At 32.3% G+C, this 20,828-nt stretch overlaps 2 protein-coding genes across 2 annotated transcripts in view; both read left to right on the top strand.

Moving 5' to 3' along the window:
- The first annotated feature begins 786 nt into the window (after positions 1-786).
- Positions 787-1,532, top strand: LOC105223101 (ER membrane protein complex subunit 5). Its single transcript, XM_011200724.4, has 3 exons — positions 787-1,004; positions 1,065-1,117; positions 1,184-1,532. Exons 1-3 carry the CDS (start codon positions 923-925, stop codon positions 1,418-1,420), a joined length of 372 nt encoding a protein of 123 aa, XP_011199026.1. The 5' UTR covers positions 787-922; the 3' UTR covers positions 1,421-1,532.
- Positions 1,533-1,941: 409 nt separating this feature from the next.
- Positions 1,942-20,828, top strand: part of LOC105223102 (EF-hand domain-containing protein D2 homolog) — a 50,337-nt gene continuing 31,450 nt past the window's right edge. The window contains exon 1 of the mRNA XM_011200725.4: positions 1,942-2,843. Coding sequence (XP_011199027.1) covers positions 2,554-2,843 — 290 coding nt within the window. The 5' untranslated portion in view covers positions 1,942-2,553. The remainder of the gene's footprint in view (positions 2,844-20,828) is intronic.

Consider the following 20,828-nt stretch of genomic DNA (forward strand, 5'->3'; position numbering starts at 1 on the left):
GTATATATATTTATGCATAAATAATTATAAAAGGATATCACATGATTAAAATAAGCTTGCCTTTCGAGAAGGTTGCTAAAAATACGCCAAATCAAACCATATTCCTATTTCACCTTTTCGACTAGTTAACTTTAAACTCCCTCTCTTTAAATTTAAACGCACATTTTCAATAATTTGCTTTGAAATTCACATTTTCAGTAATTTCATTATTATTAGCTTATAATTTTAACCACAAACGTATAAATAATGCACAATAGTTCCGAATTAGCAAAAGCTCCTTTGCTGGGCACAAAATGGCGGTAAGTAATGTCATTTCCGTGAGTAACAGTTTTCTTAGTTATCGAAGTACTGATAAGTTATCGAAATACTATAGTGTATGAAATTATTAATTAATTAAAAGTAATAATAAATAATAAATACAAAAAAGCATATATGACAACAAAATAGCTGTAAAATGCAGATATTATACAAGTATGTATTTAGAAATAAATCGTTCATTTAATTTTGCAAGGCGACAGTTTTGCATGCACTGTTGTTATGATGCCAGTGAAACGTGTATAGCAACTACAGCTATATTTCTTGCGATATAACTACACTACACTAAATTTACAATATAATAATTAAATCAACTCAGCAAATAAAAGAAAAATATAGTGGCTTTAAATAAATTTAAATTTTTTAATAAAGTATCACTTCAGATATATTTCACTGCAATTTTCACAATTTGTTTACAGCAAGCAATAATCGATAACCACATACGTGCAACGAGCACTCACCCCTATCACAAAACAGCTGTTTATAAGAATATTTTATCATTGCAGTGTGTGTCAGAAAGTAATTAAACTTCTGCATTTATTCAATTTATTTTCATAAATTATCATTATTTATTCAATAAATTCAGTTAGTTACTTAGAATTGCAAAATGGGCACAAAAATTGTGAATCGTATCATGTTAATTACCGGTTTAATAAGTTTATTGCACGCCGCTTTTTCGGCTGCACATCGTAAGTATTCCGGTAAGCCGAAGCAGAGTCTGAATTAAATTGCATTTTGTGAATTTCTAGATCGCACCTATTTGCGGCTGACGGAGCAAGACTGGACACATCTACCTGTAGATGTAAGTACAACTGTTTTAACACAATACGCTTGGTTGATATTAAAATATTGTTATTTCTCAATATAGGTAATCGTGCAGACTGTTGTCAGCCTGCTGGTGGTCGTGTACAATTTAATACAAGTGGTTGGTAACTTCAAGGAAATACGTGCAACCGTTGATATGCAAGAGAAGTCTTGGGATACGCTGGGCAACTTGCCATCATTTTACACGTTCAATCATCGTGGTATGGCTTTATATCAAAATTATGAAGCCGAACCAACAACAAACATTGGCAACAAGAGTAGTCTAGATGTAGATTATTAGCAAAGAAAATTGTGTTTAGTCGTAAATTAGTATCTGTGTTTACATTCTTTGTAAGCTATATTTGCAAATCCAATAAATCGAAATTTTTCGAATAAATCCAAAAACTACATAAGGTCAGGTATATTTCATAGAACTTTTCAAAGAATTTGTTTAATTTTATTATTTACTAAGTAAATATGTGAGGAATTGTGCCGTACTGCAGCGTTTTGAATTAAAAATGCTTCGGCGCATCTGTGACTTCTCAATGCAAAATCCACCAACAAGATATTTTCGTTTACAGTGATACAAATTAATAAGCTGAAAATAGATATATTTATACAAATTGATAAAACATAATAAAGCTGTAAATAAAAATATATTCTTCAAATTTGTAATATTAAAATCTTATGACAAAAATCGCATGTATTAAATCACTTTTAATTTGTGAAAATCTGGCAATCAAACATGTATTAGTGCGTTTATGGAGTACGGCAACCCTACATCTCCAATTGGAAAAGGCTATTTCGGCCAGTGTTGTGTTTCTTGATTTCATTACAATTATTTTCGTGATTGTGTGCGGACGTTTGATTTTTCATAGCGCTCGTTGTGCGGTAAAAAGTAACGGAAATTAGTTTAATAAAGAAAGGGGAAAAATTGAAAGGTATAATAATTATTAAAGTAAAGCTATAAAATTTTGAAAAATATTTGTATATCACGTTTTAAAACTACTGCGGTAGCAAACAGATTTTTCTGCTATCCACCCACACCTGGCGGCATTTGATACTCAAAGTCATAATTTTGTGCGCGTATTTGTATTTTTAAATATTTCTGTATCCTTATTCTATTTTTGTCGAAAATCGGTTTTCACAAGTGTTCGTCATTTTGTCAGTGACATTGTGTGTGTGTTTACACTGCTGTCCTTTTTATCCTGTCATTCGTATTCCGACTTGATAAGGGTGTGTACTTGATGACCTACCCGTTGAAAAAAGTATTTGAAGTGAAATATAAAATAAACAAGTGAAACATTCGTGTACACCTGCAACTGCAGCGTTAACATAAAGTGCAAGGTAAAAACTATTGGAAAATACGCCCTGTGCAAGTGAGGAACCGAGTTTTCAATTTTTTAACGCACAAAAAGCATAATTTTCACAAAAATGTCGGTATCATCAAATGCATCATCTGCATCGTCATCTGTAACTGGTGTGCCCATCAGCAATGGCAGTGGAAGTAGACCATCGCTGGGACGACCGGGCAGCTGTGATTCGTCCTCCGCAGGCAGCGACTCGTCTGAACTAACACATATTCTGAATCGCAGACAAGTAATTATGGATTCGCAGGAAGCTGGCATTGAAGTGCCACATCAATTCAAAGTAGTTAATGTATATACGGAATTCCACGAATTCTCAAGGAAACAAATTAAGGATTATCAAAAAACCTTTAACAAGTGAGTCTTTATGAAAATTTACCCTTATCAACTTAAACGTGACTACGAACGATTTTTATAATTAGATTTAAGTTTAATCGAATATACATATGTATCTAGATGGCTAGGGATGTGCAATAAGGCTTAAATGTTTATTCAAAAAACGTGGAATATCAATAGCCTTGAATGACAACATCCTTGCCAAGGTCACTAACAACAAATGCACAGATATTTTTAGCTTAATGCGTGCATGTAGTACAAACATAATGTATATACATACATACATACATATGTAGATGTCGTACGTCATGCGAAAGGGTGTATAATTCATAATGCCAAAGAATACTTCAGCCCCTGTCAAGCTAATGCAAACATCAATGTCATCAGCTCCCACCACCGGCAAGCTACAACCCACCCACGTTACCCTGAAATTACTTCGCAGTCACGAGATTGCATTGAAGCGTATGGAAAATGTAAATCAACAGTAAACGAAAAAAAGTATAGCAAACAAACAAGAAATGATGTAAAACATATTCAGCGGCTCAGCGGTCTTCGCTGCGACGGATTATGCAGTGGTTGATATGCAACGCTTTCATGTGGAGCAATGTTTTACTTGGTTTTTTGGTTTTGTTGTTGGCAGAGCGTGTCACATTTTTCTCACTATCAGTGCCGTTCATGCCCGTCTCTATAATAGATATTGCATTTACATTGTGTGCACTTCCTCGTCTTGGAGAGACTGTTTAATAATTTATGAATTAACCGCAGATCGTGTCAGTATTGACATGACGCCTTTGCTGACTGTCTAACAACTGGGTAGCTTGCTGTCTGCCAGTTAGTCACTTTGCCTCCAGTCACTTCTTGTTCACATCTTCATCTGTTAATACGTATGTATGTGTATTTGTAAGTTTGTGTAAATACGTGTGCACTTATTACTGTAATCATGATTATTGTCATGTAGCCGGCAGCCAGACACGCTGGCGCATTCTCTACCTACAATGTTGATATGCATGTTGCTTACAGTTTAAAAAAAGCTTACGCATTTTTACGTATGCGTTTTCCGTTTACCACAAAATTTACATAATTTTTATATGAGTAGTTATAATAGTTAAATCGTGCATATGATTATCGCATGTAATTGATTCAACGTTCTCAGCGCAACTTCTTTGGAATTTTTTGTTTAAATGTTTTTTGTTTTATGTTACTAAATATTATCGTGCGAAGTATGTAAATACGTGTGTAACTGCAGGTTTACTGTTAATTTTGTTGTGGTGTACATTTTTTATTGTTTGAAAAGTTTTTTATACTGTAATTTCCGTTTGAAAAATTAATATTCAATTTTACAACGTGATTTGATAAAAATAAATAAACAATTGACAAGTGTTAAATAAATGACAAAAACGCACGTATAAACGTAAAACACCAACACCGCGGTATTTTTCGAATCCAAATACTTTCAAGAAATTATTTTGTCGCTACAACAACAAATATAAAAGATCAATACATCGGATATATATAACGGGAACTGATTCGATTTTTTCCGATCAAGGATTGTCAACTCGTCAACAGCAAAATTATTTTAAAAATGTCTTCTGACGCTACAATAACAATAACATTTTAGACCTTACAGCAACAATTCCAACACTATAAGGAGCAAATTGCTTTTTAGTTACATTGCCATTTAAGCAGCATGCAACAAAAAGTTAACTTCCGTCCTAATTGCATTTAATTACAACTCATCCAAAGCGTGTCGGTCAAAAAAGTTTAATAAATAAATAAATATTCATAATAATAATAAATTACTACGAAGAAAATAAAACACTGCAGTGACGATAAAAACTGAAGTTTGCGACAGAAGCACTATATTCACTGTATGTACATACATATTTATATATGGGCTTATGAATGTACATATCTACTCGTTATGGATTTTGTACTAAAGCCCAGATCGTTTCCTATTTCTTCTCTTTGTTTATGTCGTTCAAGCATTTTATCATCAGTAGGCTCACGAATATGTATGTGTTTGTAGAATTGTGCATTGTTGACTCTTTAGCGCTTGTATGCGTATTTATCTTAAAGTACTATGCTGACTTACGCTTATCTCGACAAGGCACCAACCCTCGCAATCACTTAAAGCGCCATAGTTGTGTCTTAAAACTAATATTTACTTATTGTTCTTGTTATACATGCCTACACCACTCTACTCTTCTTTAATTTTTGTTATATAAATTTGGCTTACCTGCTCAACAAATCCATTGAATGACTAAAAAAGTGCATATTTGTGTAGGTAGATATGTACTCACATATGTATGTACATATAAGTATAGTACTTGTACCCAAGTACGTAAACACTTAATATATACATATTTTTTGGTATATTTTTACAAATTTGGTCTAGGGCTAAATACATTTTTTTTTTTAACTGTATGACATAGTTTTTTATATGTTATAGAGAAGATTGGTATGAAATATTGTTGTCAGAGAAGAACTGAAGCGTGGTAGTTTATCTGATTCGACATTAAAGTTTCACTGAAGTAGTTATATCCAATTGTGAATTTCAACAAAATTTTGACTTGCAAGTGTATATAATCTTAAAACAGTATGTGCAAATGTATGAAAAGACTCATAAAATAAATTAATTATGCAATGAACAAAATCATACCAGCAGCAACAGCAATTGTATGACTTCTTCTTTGGCATACTTTCATATACTTTCTTATCAATTTACGGGCTATTTTTGCTGAGCCATCGACTTAAACGCTTATCTGCTTTCATATTTTCATTCGAGATTACTCAGCAGCCTTAACAAATTTCTTTCCTGCTTTCTTAGACAAAATTCCAAATTTCCATGAAATTTTAGCACGTTTCCAGGTAGTCAATTTGACTGTATGATTTTTTATATTTTATTATGTATGCATCATGCGAATAAAATTGTATATTTATACTTACATATGTATGTATGTATAATACATAGCACATGATTTGACAAACTGAGGCACCTTAGGCGCGATTGTCATGCCGGTTGATTTGATTAGTAAGTCAAATATGGTGATTCGCACATTTTAAATTATGCAGAAAAAAATTACTAAAAACATTATTTACATATTGTTTGTGTATTTTTTGTTGTGCCAGTTTTTGGCGGTATTAATACGAATTATGTGGTAGTTGAATAGTTGTTGTTGTTGTTGTAGCGGCAGAAAAGATTCCTGAAAAAATTTCGGGAAATGGTGCCGAGTTTACAGTCCTTGGCCGGATAAAAATCCAGGTCCGCTCCGTTAACCTAGACTCGAATGACGGGGAGCGGGGTAATTGCAAGGTCAATCTTGTTTTTGAAGATTTATGTATTATACGAAACCTTATTTTTACAGAAAATTTATTGAGAAATTTTAAAATTTAAGAGACCATAATATTTTAAAAAATTTTCCGAAAAATTAATTTTTTTTTAACTAAATACAATAAATTTTACTATAAAAAAGCCCAGAAATAGACAAGGTTGATAGTTTTTCAAAACAAAAAAAAATCATAGTATGCCGAAAATCATCGGAAACGAAGGATAAAATAACAAACATAAAAGGAAAAATAGTTTCCGGGCATTCCAAGATCGGGAAAAAGAAGGGGGGGAGCGCGTGGTTGTATTTTTATGTGTTTTGTCTTGATTTTCGGTTATATGTATATTATAGAAAAAAATGATATGGCAATATTGTAGTTAATGAAAATATATATAACTTTTGTTTATAGAATTTTTTCACATAACCTCAAAATTTATGTATATTCTAAAAATCAAGTTTTGGGTTTTTTACTATTTTTTTCTTGTACAATTTTATTTTCAAAACCTTTCTAGAACAGATAGATAAAACCGTACAGTGACCTATGGTCGAAAAAATAATAATAGAAATTGACAAAATTGCAACGTTTTTAAATAAAGTTGAATTTTACCTAACATTATGGTCGTAAATAATTCAGAAATTATACAAAACAATCGCTGAACAAAGAAATGTGCTACACAAATGGTTTATTGAAATCGTAAACATAGGACCAAAAAAATTATTCGGGCCACATAGTGTGGAAACAACTATAAATTAAATAAATTAGCGTCAATCTTTCAATAAAAGTGTAAATATATACATGTATTTGTATATATTTGCTAACAAATGTACTACTCCTTTTATTACAAACTCCAAATGACATAAGAAAACGTGTTCAAAACGATTGTTTTACTTTATTTTTTTTTACAGCTTGAGGTTATGTTTACATACATATATTATACTACCTACTATACCAACTCCTTCCTATTTTTCTACGCTATTGTTTTTTAAACCTTCCTTTAAATTTTTACTGCACTTTTAACTGATTTTTCATTTTATTTTACTTCTACGATTTTTACAACCAATTATTACTACGCTAATTACATTTATACACAAAGATTGTTGGTGGTAAGCTCTTGTCGCCGTTGCTCTGGCTTCCTTTACATTTACATATTTACATATAAACAATATAAAGTAAAAAAAATCTCGTTATTTTTAAGCTGACTCCGTTTATGCTTCGCCGAACATTGTCGTCATCGGTGCACTCGCCGTTTTATTTACAAGTAAATTGAGCTAAGATCACGTTTTAGCGCCAACGCCGACTTTGACAGACAGAAATGAAAAGGAGACACATTTAATTAGCAGCAATTTCATATAAGTCGTTTATAGTGTAACAAGATATTTACTATTTTTACTTTTTCATTTAATAGTATTGACCGACTGGCGACCTTGCTGGCGGTGATTAGAAAATGTAGTTTTTAAATATATAATAAGTTCGCGCACTAGTCTATTAGTTTTTGAGATATTGATATGAAATTTTGCACACCTCCTTTTTTGTTCAAAGCGCGACTCTTTCGTCGAAATCACAGTTAACGGACCACTTTAGCAAATAGCTGGCATACAAACTGAACGATGAAATTGAAGTTCTTACATGGAAATCTGTTGTATTTGACAAGATATCTTCGTGAAATTTAACACGGATTATTGTCCAAGGCAACACTATAATCTCCGAACATATTGTTCAGATCGGACCACTATAACATATAGCTGCCATACAAACTGACAATCCAAATGAAGTTCCTACATGAAAAACTTTTGTATTTGACAAGATATCTTCGTGAAATTTAACATGGATTATTGCCCAAGGTTCAATCTCCCAGTAAATTGTTCAAATTCGACCATCGGTCAGAATTTTCGATCAAAGTTAAAACAAAGCAAATCTTTTCTGCTATAAGAAATGCACTCTTGAAGGTTATTATGGCTTCGGTGCATCAAAGTTAATATATTTTTCTGATTTTTTTTTACAATTTATTACCACCATTTTATTGTAAACAACATTTTTCATCAAAATTCACAGAAGTGTTTTATATTAACTGTCGAGGAACATCAGTAAAAATAAATTACCTCCTTTCATGACTTTCTTTCCATATTGCAATGCCTCCTTTAGGAAATATTTTGGAAAAAAATGTACTATTGTTTCCTTTACACTCAGTACTCGCATTTTGTTTACTTTGATCTCACGAAATTGACGTCAATGATCCGCTCTAATTTCCGTCTGCAATCTATTTAATCAGCGATATTCGTAAATATTAGCACAAATAATTCATAGACAACAGAGAAATACACACATGCCTTTGTTGCTTTGTTCATGGCAATTCCATGTTCCAGCTTGGAATATAATAATTTGATTATTTGCTCTATTTTTGCTTTGCTATATATTTTACGCTTTATTCTTTCATCTGTAAGCAATTCTAAATTCCAAAATTCAACCTCATAAAGTTGCTGTAGACAAATTTATTTTTAATTTTTTTTTTTGTTTTATCACAGCTCAGTTTTACGATTTCTTATTCGTATGCGGTTGAAATTTTACATTCATTTACATATATTAATTTCATAGCTATTCCATTGCCTTTGATGATTCAGAGATTTTGTTTTCATTTTTGTAAATACCATTTTTTAGAATTTTTTAAGGTTTCAGAGAATAAATGAGTGGACAATCATAAAGTTTTTATTTTCAAAGTCATTTTAACACCTGCTCTGAATCATCTTTGAAATCAGGTAGGCTAATAAAATGAACGTGTCTAATTAGCTGTTAATTAAAAACCTGCATACGAGTATTTAGGCACTTTATATTTTTGCCTGCTCTACTATTTTATATCTTGAACAGTAAATCACTTTTTATTTCACAATTTTTAACTTCTTTAATTTAAGACTACCAATTTTATTAAACAATTTACCAGTATTTAGTTTATATAATTTTTTTAAACCGGACTTATATTTTAAATTTTTCGCTATATCGGTATTATGTACTATATGTATCACTGTTTTAAATATTATATAATTTTTATCCACTTTTAACTTGTTTTTTTACTTTGAATTCGAAAATTTTCCTTAACAACTCACGCTCACATAAATTTTATCATTTTTATTACTAATGCTGAATTTAAAGCTGAGTAAGGTTAGCAAACTTTTAATTACTTAATCAGATCTCAGTCGGTACATGAAACTTTTGCGAATATAATACTTGATAATCTAGCATAAACCCTTTCAAAGGTCACAGATTACGGAAGCTCATGAGCAAAAAATAGTAAGACTTTCTTCATAATTTTAAAATTAAAATATTAAAATTCTTCATTTATTCTTCAAAATTTATATCGCCCCCCTCAAAGTAAACGCCCTTGGCCACAATACGCTTCTGCCAACATTTTTTCCAATCCTCAAAACAGTTGTTAAGGCCAATTTCCGGAAAAGCATCCAATGCGCTTGGCGATTCACGTCTAATGTCTTCAATTGCAACGGTTTCTCCGGAGCGGTCGTTTGAGTTTGCTGAATAGCCAAAAGTCACACGAAGCTAAATCAGGCAAATAATGTGGTTGCGACACGATTTTGGTTGAGAATTTTGGCGAAAAACTCACGAAGAAACAATGCAGTATGCGACGGTCAATGTCGCGGTGTAAAAAACAAGAGTTGTCGGCTCATAATTCCCACCTCTTATTACGAATAGCTTCGCGCAACCGACACATAACACTCAAATGGTATACCTGGTCAACAGTTTGGCCGGGAGGAAGGAATTCGGAGAGAAACACACCTCGATAATCGAAGAAAACTGTCAACATAACCTTGATTTTAGACCTTCATTGACGTGTTTTTTTGGCTTCGTCTCAGCTTTGCCACGATATTCGACCGATTGGTCTGTTTCTGGGTCAAAAGCATTGTAACAATACTCATCGCCAGTAGATAAGAGATGTTATTGATTCTCAAAGTATCTCTAAGGTATTATTAATGAGGCTTAGAAATTCCTTAAATCTTTGGGAAATAAATTTAATTTGAGCTGGGCTTATCATGCCCCTCACCACATCCTTTTTAGGCACTCAATAGCTGACATAAAAAATTGTTATGGAAATTATTTAGACCCATTTATTTCATTAGGCTCGATTTGAGGACAATTCCTTTTCATTAGACTCCGGGCCATTTATACCTCTGTTAGTATCGCAAAAGCTTAGAGAATACCGAATCGAACAAACGGATGGTATAACTCACATAGATTGGAAAATCCAACAGAGATAGTAGAATAGAACGTGGTTATACTACTTCCGAGTAGTATGGATACTACACATACTTTCTTATATTGAATTCATCAATAATAATTTTCTTGTTGCTTGCACGTATCAATTTTTTGAAAAGTAGACAGAGCTTACATATTACAGCAAGCAGAGAAGTGGCGAGTCGTAGGCTACTTTTATATTATCTTGTTATGATTATCTTAATTTCTCCACTTTTATCCAATTATTATACAATAGTAGGTTTTCATTATGCTGTTAAATTTTGTGGTGCATCATTTTCTTGCCTTACATCGTCCTCTCCAACTTCTTCAGCTCGCTCACATGCAATAAAAAGGATGTATGCACTTGTCTTGCATTTCCTTTCACTTTTATAAAGTGCTCTTATTTGCAACCGCATAATGCAGGACAACAATACACCGAGAAGAGGATACTTCCTGCCGGTCTTACGTGGCTTTTGTCATGTGTACATATACACTCAGGTGCATGTGTACTCGTTCGGTTGGAGTTAACAAAGGCAGATGTTCTGGGTTTGAAATGAAGGACTTAAATAATGCTCGTAGGCATATTGCATGCAACTGCAAGCGACAGTGTCCGTGCGGCATGTACCTCTACATAGCAGAATGCATGTGCATACGTGCCAAGTTACAAAAGCAGCATTCCACCAGTACGGCAACGTAGCGGGCAAGTGATAAAGATGTTGCAAAAAGCATGTTAAGTAATTCAAACGCACAGCCACTTACTGTTGTGACACAAAAAATTGAGAAATTATGTTATAATAATCGCGGTCAGTAGGTAGGAGAAAGGGGTGCTTGTAAATAATAAGGATAATAACAATTCCTGTAAATAGTGTCAATATATCTCGTATATTAAATATGTAGAACACTAACATGTCCCCCAAAAGATAGCGCCTTGGAGCTCCAATTTAACAATAAAATGCTATGATCCACAAATTTAATTCTCCTGTGAGTTTTTATCCTCTTCTTTCAGTCAGTTTCTTTAATTTTATACGCTGACTTAATTGGACTTCGAAACTTCGATTCTATGCATAGTTAGACTTTTTAAGATTTGGGTTAATAATATTTAATATTTCAAGTTCAAAAACTTGTTTTTGTTTTTGTTAAAAAAATTAATTTAATTAAATCTAAAACTAACGTATATCGTTTATCGATTTAATTAATCGATAGTTATCGAAACCAAAAACTATCGAAAAATCGGAAAACGCATTCATATTTTATATATTAAATTTAAAACTTTTATCATTCCAATTGATTTTAATACTAATATGAATCTATTTTCCGTTAGTTTTATATAAATGAAATAAATTAAGAGACCCGATAGGAAAAAATATCGATAGAATTAATCAACGATGCAACGATAAACGATTAATATTTTCAATGTTTGAAAAATTAGAAGAAACTGCACATAAAATATAAACGATTAATATTTTTAATGTGTATAAAATTAGAAGAAAAATTAAAAGACGTGAAAAATTATCGATATCAAAAATTCAATAACAGTTGAAGATTTATATCTACACATATAGAATCGATAAATATTTTAAGTATAAGTAACTTGTTGCGTATGAAGAAAATCGATAAAACTCACGCTCAAAATTATCGAAAATAAAAATTCGATAAAAGTGAAAGGCCTGCACAAAAAATTAGAACGATAATAATTTTTGTTAAATTAATGTAATGGATAAGAATTTATAAAAATCTTTGAAAAAATCTAAAAATCGATAACAGTTCAAGATTGATCGATAACTATTTTAGGTGTAAGTAAGTATTGCGTATAAAATAAACAAAAAATTATAAAACTAAAAACTTAAAAAAAAAAATTCGATAAAAGTGTAAGTGCGATAACTGCTCTTAAAATATAATCGATAAATTTACTATTAAATTTTTATAATAGATTAGCCTTTATAAAAGATTTTAAGAAAAACACTATCATCTTCTTTACTGGTACACTATTATGGGCTATCAATCGTATCGAACTAAAAATCGATAATTACTTAAATACATAACATATAATCGATAAAAATGCTAAACGTTAATACATCAGTAACTTAAATTATTTCGTATGAAGGAAATTGAATAAAAAATAGTAAATGCAAATCAGCTCTTAATATATAATCGATCATTTTATTGCAACACAAGGCGATAACTTAACATTGTTATCGAATTATATTTTCTAAAGGGTTTTAAAAAAATTATCGATTACTTTTTAACTTCAAATAAAATTAAGATTTTATTAAACCACTTTAGAAAATAAAGCTTAAAATATAATCGATAATTTTATTAAAACACCTTAAAACAATTAGAAAAAAATATAATTCGATAACAATGTAAGAGTGATAACAGTACTTAAAGTGTTATCGATGATTTTATTAAAATACTTTAAAAAAAAGTCGACAACAGCACATAAAATATTATCGATATATATTTTTTTAATTTGTGTAATCGATAATTTTTCTATTTTTTGTTTTTTGCATTTTAAATGTCTGTTATTTCTTAGTTTCAACAGATAGCGTTCATCAAATTATTAAGCTTTTTAAAGCTATTGCAACTGCAACAAATTTTCAGTTGCAAGTTAATTTCAAAGTTGAAGCTCCCAAGAAACTGCATGTCAACAAGCGCTTCATGCACTTCTGTAAATTTATACAAAGTTACGCAATCTCCAAAGTGGAGTTGTCGTGCCGCCATTGTGGGTGTGGGAGTCGCATTAACACTAATTAGCCTCAAATTGTGCACAATTCTTTCTATGCCTTCTGTGTATGTACATATGTATGTATTTTATGTGTTTGTATTTTTGTGTAAATAGTTGAATGCGAGTTATAGAATATCTATGCACTTTAAGTAGTCGCACTCGCACTTGGCATAAGTCTAGAACGTGTGAATCCTCCTTGAGTTGCATGTCAATGTTTAAAGTGGCGCAGCTACAGTGCAAGCAAAATGTGTGTGTACATACTTTAGATTAGCAATTTGAGCACTTTATAAATGTGTAACTAAATAAACAAACACATACACACACATATATATATTATTTGTATGTCTCACATTGTTTGTTTAATTGGAAGTCATTGTTTACTGCCAAGGCAAGTGTTTCCAAGCGTTTGTTGTAGCACACATTATTTATACTCACCTTACCTTAGGCCGTAACAGTTCTAAGGTCTAAAGCGTAAAGTGTGGCTAATTGTTTATACTTGCAATAATTTTTTAAGTCAACAAGTTGCGCCCGCTTACACAACTTCTTAGAACTTTTGCCCTGTTAGTCAACCTATAAATTGCGCATTAGAGTACATCTACTGCCTTATAAATAATTTTAAGAAGTATTAAAATTTCCAGTAGTCCTCGTACATCATATATGTACATATATAGTACGCGTGTAGTATTTGTTTCGCATTCTGCGTTTGCTTTTACTTTTATTTTACCACTCAAACTTGTTTTCTCAGCGTTCGCTTGGCGAAATTGCACTTGGCAGTGTACCAATTGCACAGATCAACCCAAGAAGTTGTTTGTTCCCTCGTCGATTGTGATCGCTACATGCCTTTCCACTTTTTATTGTTATTTTAAGTGCCAAACCTTTCGCTTCTTTTTCACATTTGCATGCCAGAATTCCTTTTCTATTCGTTTTTTTTTTTGTCTTGCATCTTTGAAACCAGTTTTGGAGTTTGCGAATATTGCTGTTGGCTCACTGTGCGATATGCTAGGGTGCAGTGATTATAGCAAACAAAAATTAAAAGGTAGAGGCTGGGCTCTTAAGTATCAACCAAGGATAATCTTTACATTTTTCTATATTCTTATACATATTACCTTCTAAAACTTCGATTGTGTCAACTCGAACAATATTATTTGAACATATGACATTTTTGAAAAACCCAATTTAACAGCAATAGCATATTTTTCAATAAAGTCGAGCTGAGGTCGCCCAAAACTCATTATAAATTTAACTCACTTACTTCAACTATTTTATTAAGCAGTTGAGACTTGACCAACTATAAAAGGCAGTCTGGCAAACCCTAAATGGGTGACCAATGTTGAGGCGATCAGAGAAACTTTTTTCATAATGTTTTGTCGAACCATTCCGATTGTTCCCGTTATTGGATGTAAAAAGGCATAAATACAAGGTGCGTTCTAAAGCAAACAGGACTTAAAAAAAAACAACAAATGGTTTTTTCGACAAAATTAAATTTATTTTATTCAAAACATTTTTAGTCAAAATAGTGCTTCAATACAGCTTTTTGCATGGTCCAAAAGCATGTCGAACGAGTGTTTTAGCTCGTTGGCCGGTATGGCCGCCAGTATGCCGGTGCAAGCCCTTTGAATAGCCTCTACGTCTGCATAACGCTTCCTTTTCATGGGCAAATGCATTTTTCCGAAAAGGAAGAAGTCGCATGGTGCCATATCAGATGAATACGGGGAGTGGTTCATGGTTAAAATGTGATTTTTGGTCAAGTAATCGGTCACAAGTCGATCGATGAGAGCAATTTTTGGTCGTCAGTCAATTTATGCGGAACAAACCGTGCACATACCTTTCGTAAGCCCAAATGTTCGGTCAAAATGCTATAAATCGATGTTTTGGAGATGTTCAATTTCATTTCCATGAATTTCAATAATGATTTCGGCTGATTTTTAATGAATTCGCAGTTTCGATGGAATTTCCGGTGATCACGGATTTTGATTGGCCCACATGTTGATCGTCATTTATGTCGATCACTTTGAAAACGTTGAAACCACTCATGCACTCTGCTACGCGATAGGCAATCATCGCTATAAACTTGTTTCATCAATTGAAACGTTTTGGTAAAAGTTTTACCAATTTTATGACAAGATTTAATGTTGGCTCTTTGTTCGAAGCTCATTTTCGCACCGATAACATACTGACACTTAAAACGCAATAACTTCACTTCCAATCGATGATGATGAATGTCATGAAATTCTCACTGGACAATCGATAAAGATAGCAGATTCCAACGCACCAGTCGACACATAGATGGGGCGCTAGATTCAAAGAGTCCTGTTTACTTTGGAACGCACCTTGTAATATTTTCCGTATTATGTGCGCTTCAAATTTTATTTTTTCTTTAAATTTTGATTACGCTTACATGCAAATTTATACCAAAGTATGCTTAACATGCGTAAAAGTCAAACACATGTGTTTGTTTTGACAGCTGGTTTGACAGCGGTCAGACTGGTAAATTCTATGCTTTTAAAAATACCCTTATGCATATAAAAATACTTGTATATTATAATCTAAGTTTCTCCAAATAGTTAAAAAAATTGTGTTTTGAGAAAATAAAAATACAGGAAACCTCGTAAAATATTTAAAACACCTTTCTAAATCCATGCAAAGGCAATTTAGAACTTGTACTATTTCTCAATTGACAACAAATTCCGCCATAAACTAAATTAGCTTAGTTTTTAAAACACACAAATCAACTTTCGCTAACCTTGAATTGATAACCAGACATACAAATAACTTAACTTTAGTGTCGACTAATATAATATTATTACCTGCTTTTTAAACAATATACGTACACATATTTTCATTTTTTATAGTATTCGCTATTCAAATATGAGGAAATTTCTTTAAATTAATTATGGTTCGTGCTTTCGTGCAATCGTGTAAAAATTTTCACCATCTGCCTGAAAGCATACTTCTTAAGCCGCGCTCGTGGTTATTTCGGAAATTGCTTATGCGCTTTCTGAATGCGTAACTTAACGGCTGTGTTGCATATTAAAACATATCAAAAATGCATTGTATATGAAGGAAAAATAATAAATAAGTAAATGAAACTACGTTGCACGCAAAATCGAAATTAATTTTTTGGTTGTTTCTATTTAATGTTAATTTAGTTTTGATTATGCAACAAAAATGTTTTAGTTTTTTTTTAACTTATACGATTAGGTTGCGAGACATCTATAACAATGGAGTTGAAGAGTACGGCTCATTAGTTTCACTTACGTATGTATGTATCTTAAGGGGTTATATGGGTTTCCTCGAGTAAAAAACAGCCTTTTTTCAACAATTTTTTTCTCATATAAAAAATTAAATATTTTATTAGAATTTTTTATTGTTACAAACATACAATATTAACAAACAAATTCTAAAATTTTTGGAAAAATTATTTTGTACTCGGCCATTGCGGCACCATTTCTGATGACCCCTCGGAAAAAAGATGCGGCCGCGTTGGCAGGATACAGTATCATCTAAAGTGAAAAATACGTGTTTTAGTTGAAACATTAACTTAGAACTTGGACTAAAGAAATAAACTGGAATTGGATCAAAAAAGTAAAATTTCAGTGAAAACTTCGCGACTTTTTTTTTCAAATATTTGTAATCGAAAAAAGAAGCCTTTGTCCAAGTCTTTAAGAATTGTATCTCAAAGACATGTGTAAAACTTCATGAAGATCAGTTGAGTAGTTCTCCAGAAATCTTGTCAACTGACTTCAAGAACACAGTTTCGAGAAAAACTCATTTAAAGACGGCGCACTTTGCCTGGCTAGCCTCGAGCGAACAAGTTCTCAAGGCTGTATCTCCCAAACTATTACTCGGATCAACTTAAAAATTATTCTTTAGGTATTATGGAATTTAATAAGACAATTAAAAAATGGATGTTTTGAAACGCGTAAAGCCATGTAACCCCTTAGGTTCACGGATGTTTTTATTATTGGCTATCAACAAAAAACAACATCTCTCGTGAATAGTAAAGTCGCAACGGTAAAAAATTAATTTAATTGTTCCATCTAATATCCAGATTTATGACATTTCGATAAACGCTAATAATATCGAAGTCGATTAACCGAAGAAATTGACAAAATCGCTAAATATATTTAATATGGTACAGCTAAACCTTCGAGCGTGGCGAATCGAGCAAGCAACTAGCATAAATTCAAATACATATTGGTATAACTAAGAAGATTTACATATGTATATTAAGGGCAAACCTAGTGAGACAGCAACAGAAACGTCGATTTTTGGAATTTCTTAAAAGAAAACTGCTCCATCAATCAGATTGAAATTTTCTGGATATTTTTGCCAAAATTCGATTTTTGCCCAGGTGAAAAAATCGATATATCATCGTATGTATCTAGAAAAAATGATGATCGGATTTTTGGTCCAAAAATAAACTGACGGAGCTGATTAAACTGTGTGGCTTCCCTTTAAATGGCTGTAACTCAAAAACTTGTTGAGATATCGATTTGAAATTTTAGTATGTTATTTTTAAAGGTAGAAACTACCCAAATATGAAAAAAAAATAAAAATCGATTTTTCAAAATTTCACACTTGGTGTGCCCTTAACAAATGTTTTTCCACTTTACTGTAGAATCTACTCTCTTCAATTGAATTCAAATAAATAATTTTGTTGTTTTTTCACTTGTTAATTCTTTTAAGAAAGCCGAACTCTGAAATAGTGACTAGCGAGTTGACAAATCGAAGACGACTAATGTACTCTAATTAGCAGCTATATTTATTTATTTTCTTTTCTTATGCAACCCTATAAGTTGGAAATTTAGACTTTAGAATTTTTATCTCGCGGCTTATATTTGCTACGCTATTTTAGTATATAGTTTAATGGCAATATATACCATATATTCAGCAAAGTATCTACATGCATATACATTTTTTATACAGTTACAATGCTATAATTAATTTGCATATATCGCAAAACTGATAATTTCTTTAAATGCTTCAAAGTTTGATATATGTACATATTTGAATTTTCATATATGTATATGTAAATGTCGGTGTATGCGTGCTTGTTTTAGTCTGACCGCAATAGCGAAATGAATAACCCTCATTTTGATAGCCTGTAGGCCTTCCTGCTGCGTATTTTAATTTATAGTAAGTGAAATGTGCGACAGTAGCGTAGCCTGCCACTCGCTGATAATGAATAAATGTCATGGATATAAACATACATATATACATATGCGCATCCTGTCACTACTACAATAAAGTATACTTGATGGCCTACCCTTCAAAATCACACCAAAGGGGCTGCTGGGGCCCATAACTGCTCAACTCAGCCATACACTTTATTATGACCACAATATATGTAGCCACCCTCTCTGATCTATTATAAAATGCGTATACTATATTACACCATATTTGCATATTCTCCTATCATTTCGCCATGCCAGTCATTTTCTACATCCGGTCAAAGGAATTGTAGGCATTGAAATAGACATCGAAACGCGCTGCAGTCGCCGTTGATTATCGATTTAAACAAGTATTTGCTGCAGCAACAGTGCGTTCTGCAATACTTACTGTAATTACTTTTCACTATAATGCATACATATGTACGTATATTCTGTATTTATATGCATATATTAGTGGCCGTGTGTCCAGTAACAACCCTTTTAGTAAAAGAAATCATTCCACCATTAAACAACTCAAGGATGAAACGACATTGGTGGTGGAAACTGGACGTTACTTTATCACATACTTCGTAATGCAATAATATATACTTACGTTCAATGATTAAAAAAATTCGATAGACTTCACTTTTAATATTGCAAAGAGTAATATTTTTAGTATTTAATTAAGTATAATAACTTAAGTATATACATACATATGTATGCATGTAGCCACCTTCGCATCGCCACTCGCAGTGTCTCTTCCTTTGTCAATTACTAGTTGTTGTTCAAAATTGAACATGTTCGCTGCTGCCAAAGGACGGACAACAACATTATATTTACAAACTTTTATATATTTCACAATTATTAAATCTTACTATTGATACAGTCCACTAATATTAGATATCTATGTTCAAATATATTGAACATACATACATACACATATACATAAAATACTTAAAATGCATTGTCATGCAAAACAATAGCATTCAACAAACAATAACACAAATATTACTAAGGATAAGATGTTTACATATGATAACCCATGGGTTCTTAGAATACATTTTAGCAACTGCTTGTAAATGTACTCACATTAAAACAAACCCAAGGTCACACAACATGTACACTTGAAAGCAATACCATATCATGTAGCATAAACAATATGCTACATACATATGAACATTCACACATACATATATATTTAGTTATTTAGGATATTTTGAAAAATAGTATATAAGGTTTCCAAATTACTAAATAAAACTAGAATGAAATATTCTCAGCTCGACTAAGGTCTTTATTTTTCCCCCACCAGCGGTAAGAATTTAAAGATTCTTTGTTGAGTTTAAAAAGTTTGATCTTACAAATCAAACAGTTTGATCATAATTTCAAACATTTGGTCCTTCGAGCCGGATAGTGGGCTCAGCCAAAGAAAAAGACCTGTATAAGGAAAATACAGGCAAGTAAGACCTGTATGAAAGAAAATACAGGCAATATATTGTAAAAGTCCATATATATATGAATATATATAGGCAATATAAAAGCCCTGTTATTTACACAGGCAAATTAATGCAGAAATTGTAAGACGGGTTCATATTCCCGCATATTTATTTGATCACATAAGCCGTTTTAGTACGAAACTAAACGCTGTGTAAAACTGTTATTTAAAAAAAATATTCAGCGGCTGTGAATCGAGGCACAGCAAGGTCAACCAGGCGACCAAAACAAATTCCTCCAACGATTTTTTTAAAAGAATAAGAACAGTGTAGTAAAAAATATTAATTAAAAATGTCGAACATTGCGGACATGTCTAAAGTAAGAGATCAAAAGACTGAATCTCTAGTGCAGAGAATGCAAAATAGAGCAGACAGTCTTCGATATTACATCAATGAAGGAAAAATGAATTTATTTAGCACCAATGAAAATGTGCTAAAGACTTGTGACACCCACATTAGGAATATGTGGAGATTATTAGAAAAAGATTATGAAGAACTATGCTTAATACCGTACTTAACAAATTTAAAAACGGAAGTGGAAGACTTAGAACAGCAAGTATATGAAATAGTGTATACATTAAATAAACAAATAAATTTCGTAACAAAAGAAAAAGATGATAGGAAACGAGCTGAGCAGCTCAAAATGGAACTAAAAACCACAGAAATGGAGAAGGCACAAACAAGTCTCTCCGATTACCAAGCTTTTGCTCAAGAAAAATTCGCAGCACTCGAGTCACAACTGGAAGCACAAGCTGTGGAACATAAGCGTACACTCGATTCGTATCGCTTAGAAATTGATAACAAACTCTCACAAAAGCAACAACAACTCGATGAAGCCGAACAACGCGAACTCAAATTAAAAGAGCGTTTCAATTTATTGGCGATTTCCGAGCAAGAGTTGCGTGAAAAATTGACTAGTACTGTGCAAGCGCTGACAAAGGAACTCGATGGGCTTAGAGCTTCCAATGAGAACAAGGAACGCGAGTTGCGTGACAAGTTAAATCTGTCGCAGGATGAGATTTCGTTTTTACGATCCTCACAGCGCAGCTTTAACGAGAGCCTGGATCGCAGC

This window comes from Bactrocera dorsalis, chromosome 1 (assembly GCF_023373825.1).
Source record: "Bactrocera dorsalis isolate Fly_Bdor chromosome 1, ASM2337382v1, whole genome shotgun sequence".
In the NCBI taxonomy this organism is placed as follows: domain Eukaryota; kingdom Metazoa; phylum Arthropoda; class Insecta; order Diptera; family Tephritidae; genus Bactrocera; species Bactrocera dorsalis.

Coding starts and splice junctions, on each gene's coding strand:
- LOC105223101 (XM_011200724.4), top strand. CDS start 923: ATGGGCACAAAAATTGTGAATCGTATCATGTTAATTACCGGTTTAATA. Junction 1,005..1,064: donor CGCTTTTTCGGCTGCACATC/GTAAGTATTCCG, acceptor GTGAATTTCTAG/ATCGCACCTATTTGCGGCTG. Junction 1,118..1,183: donor GGACACATCTACCTGTAGAT/GTAAGTACAACT, acceptor TTCTCAATATAG/GTAATCGTGCAGACTGTTGT.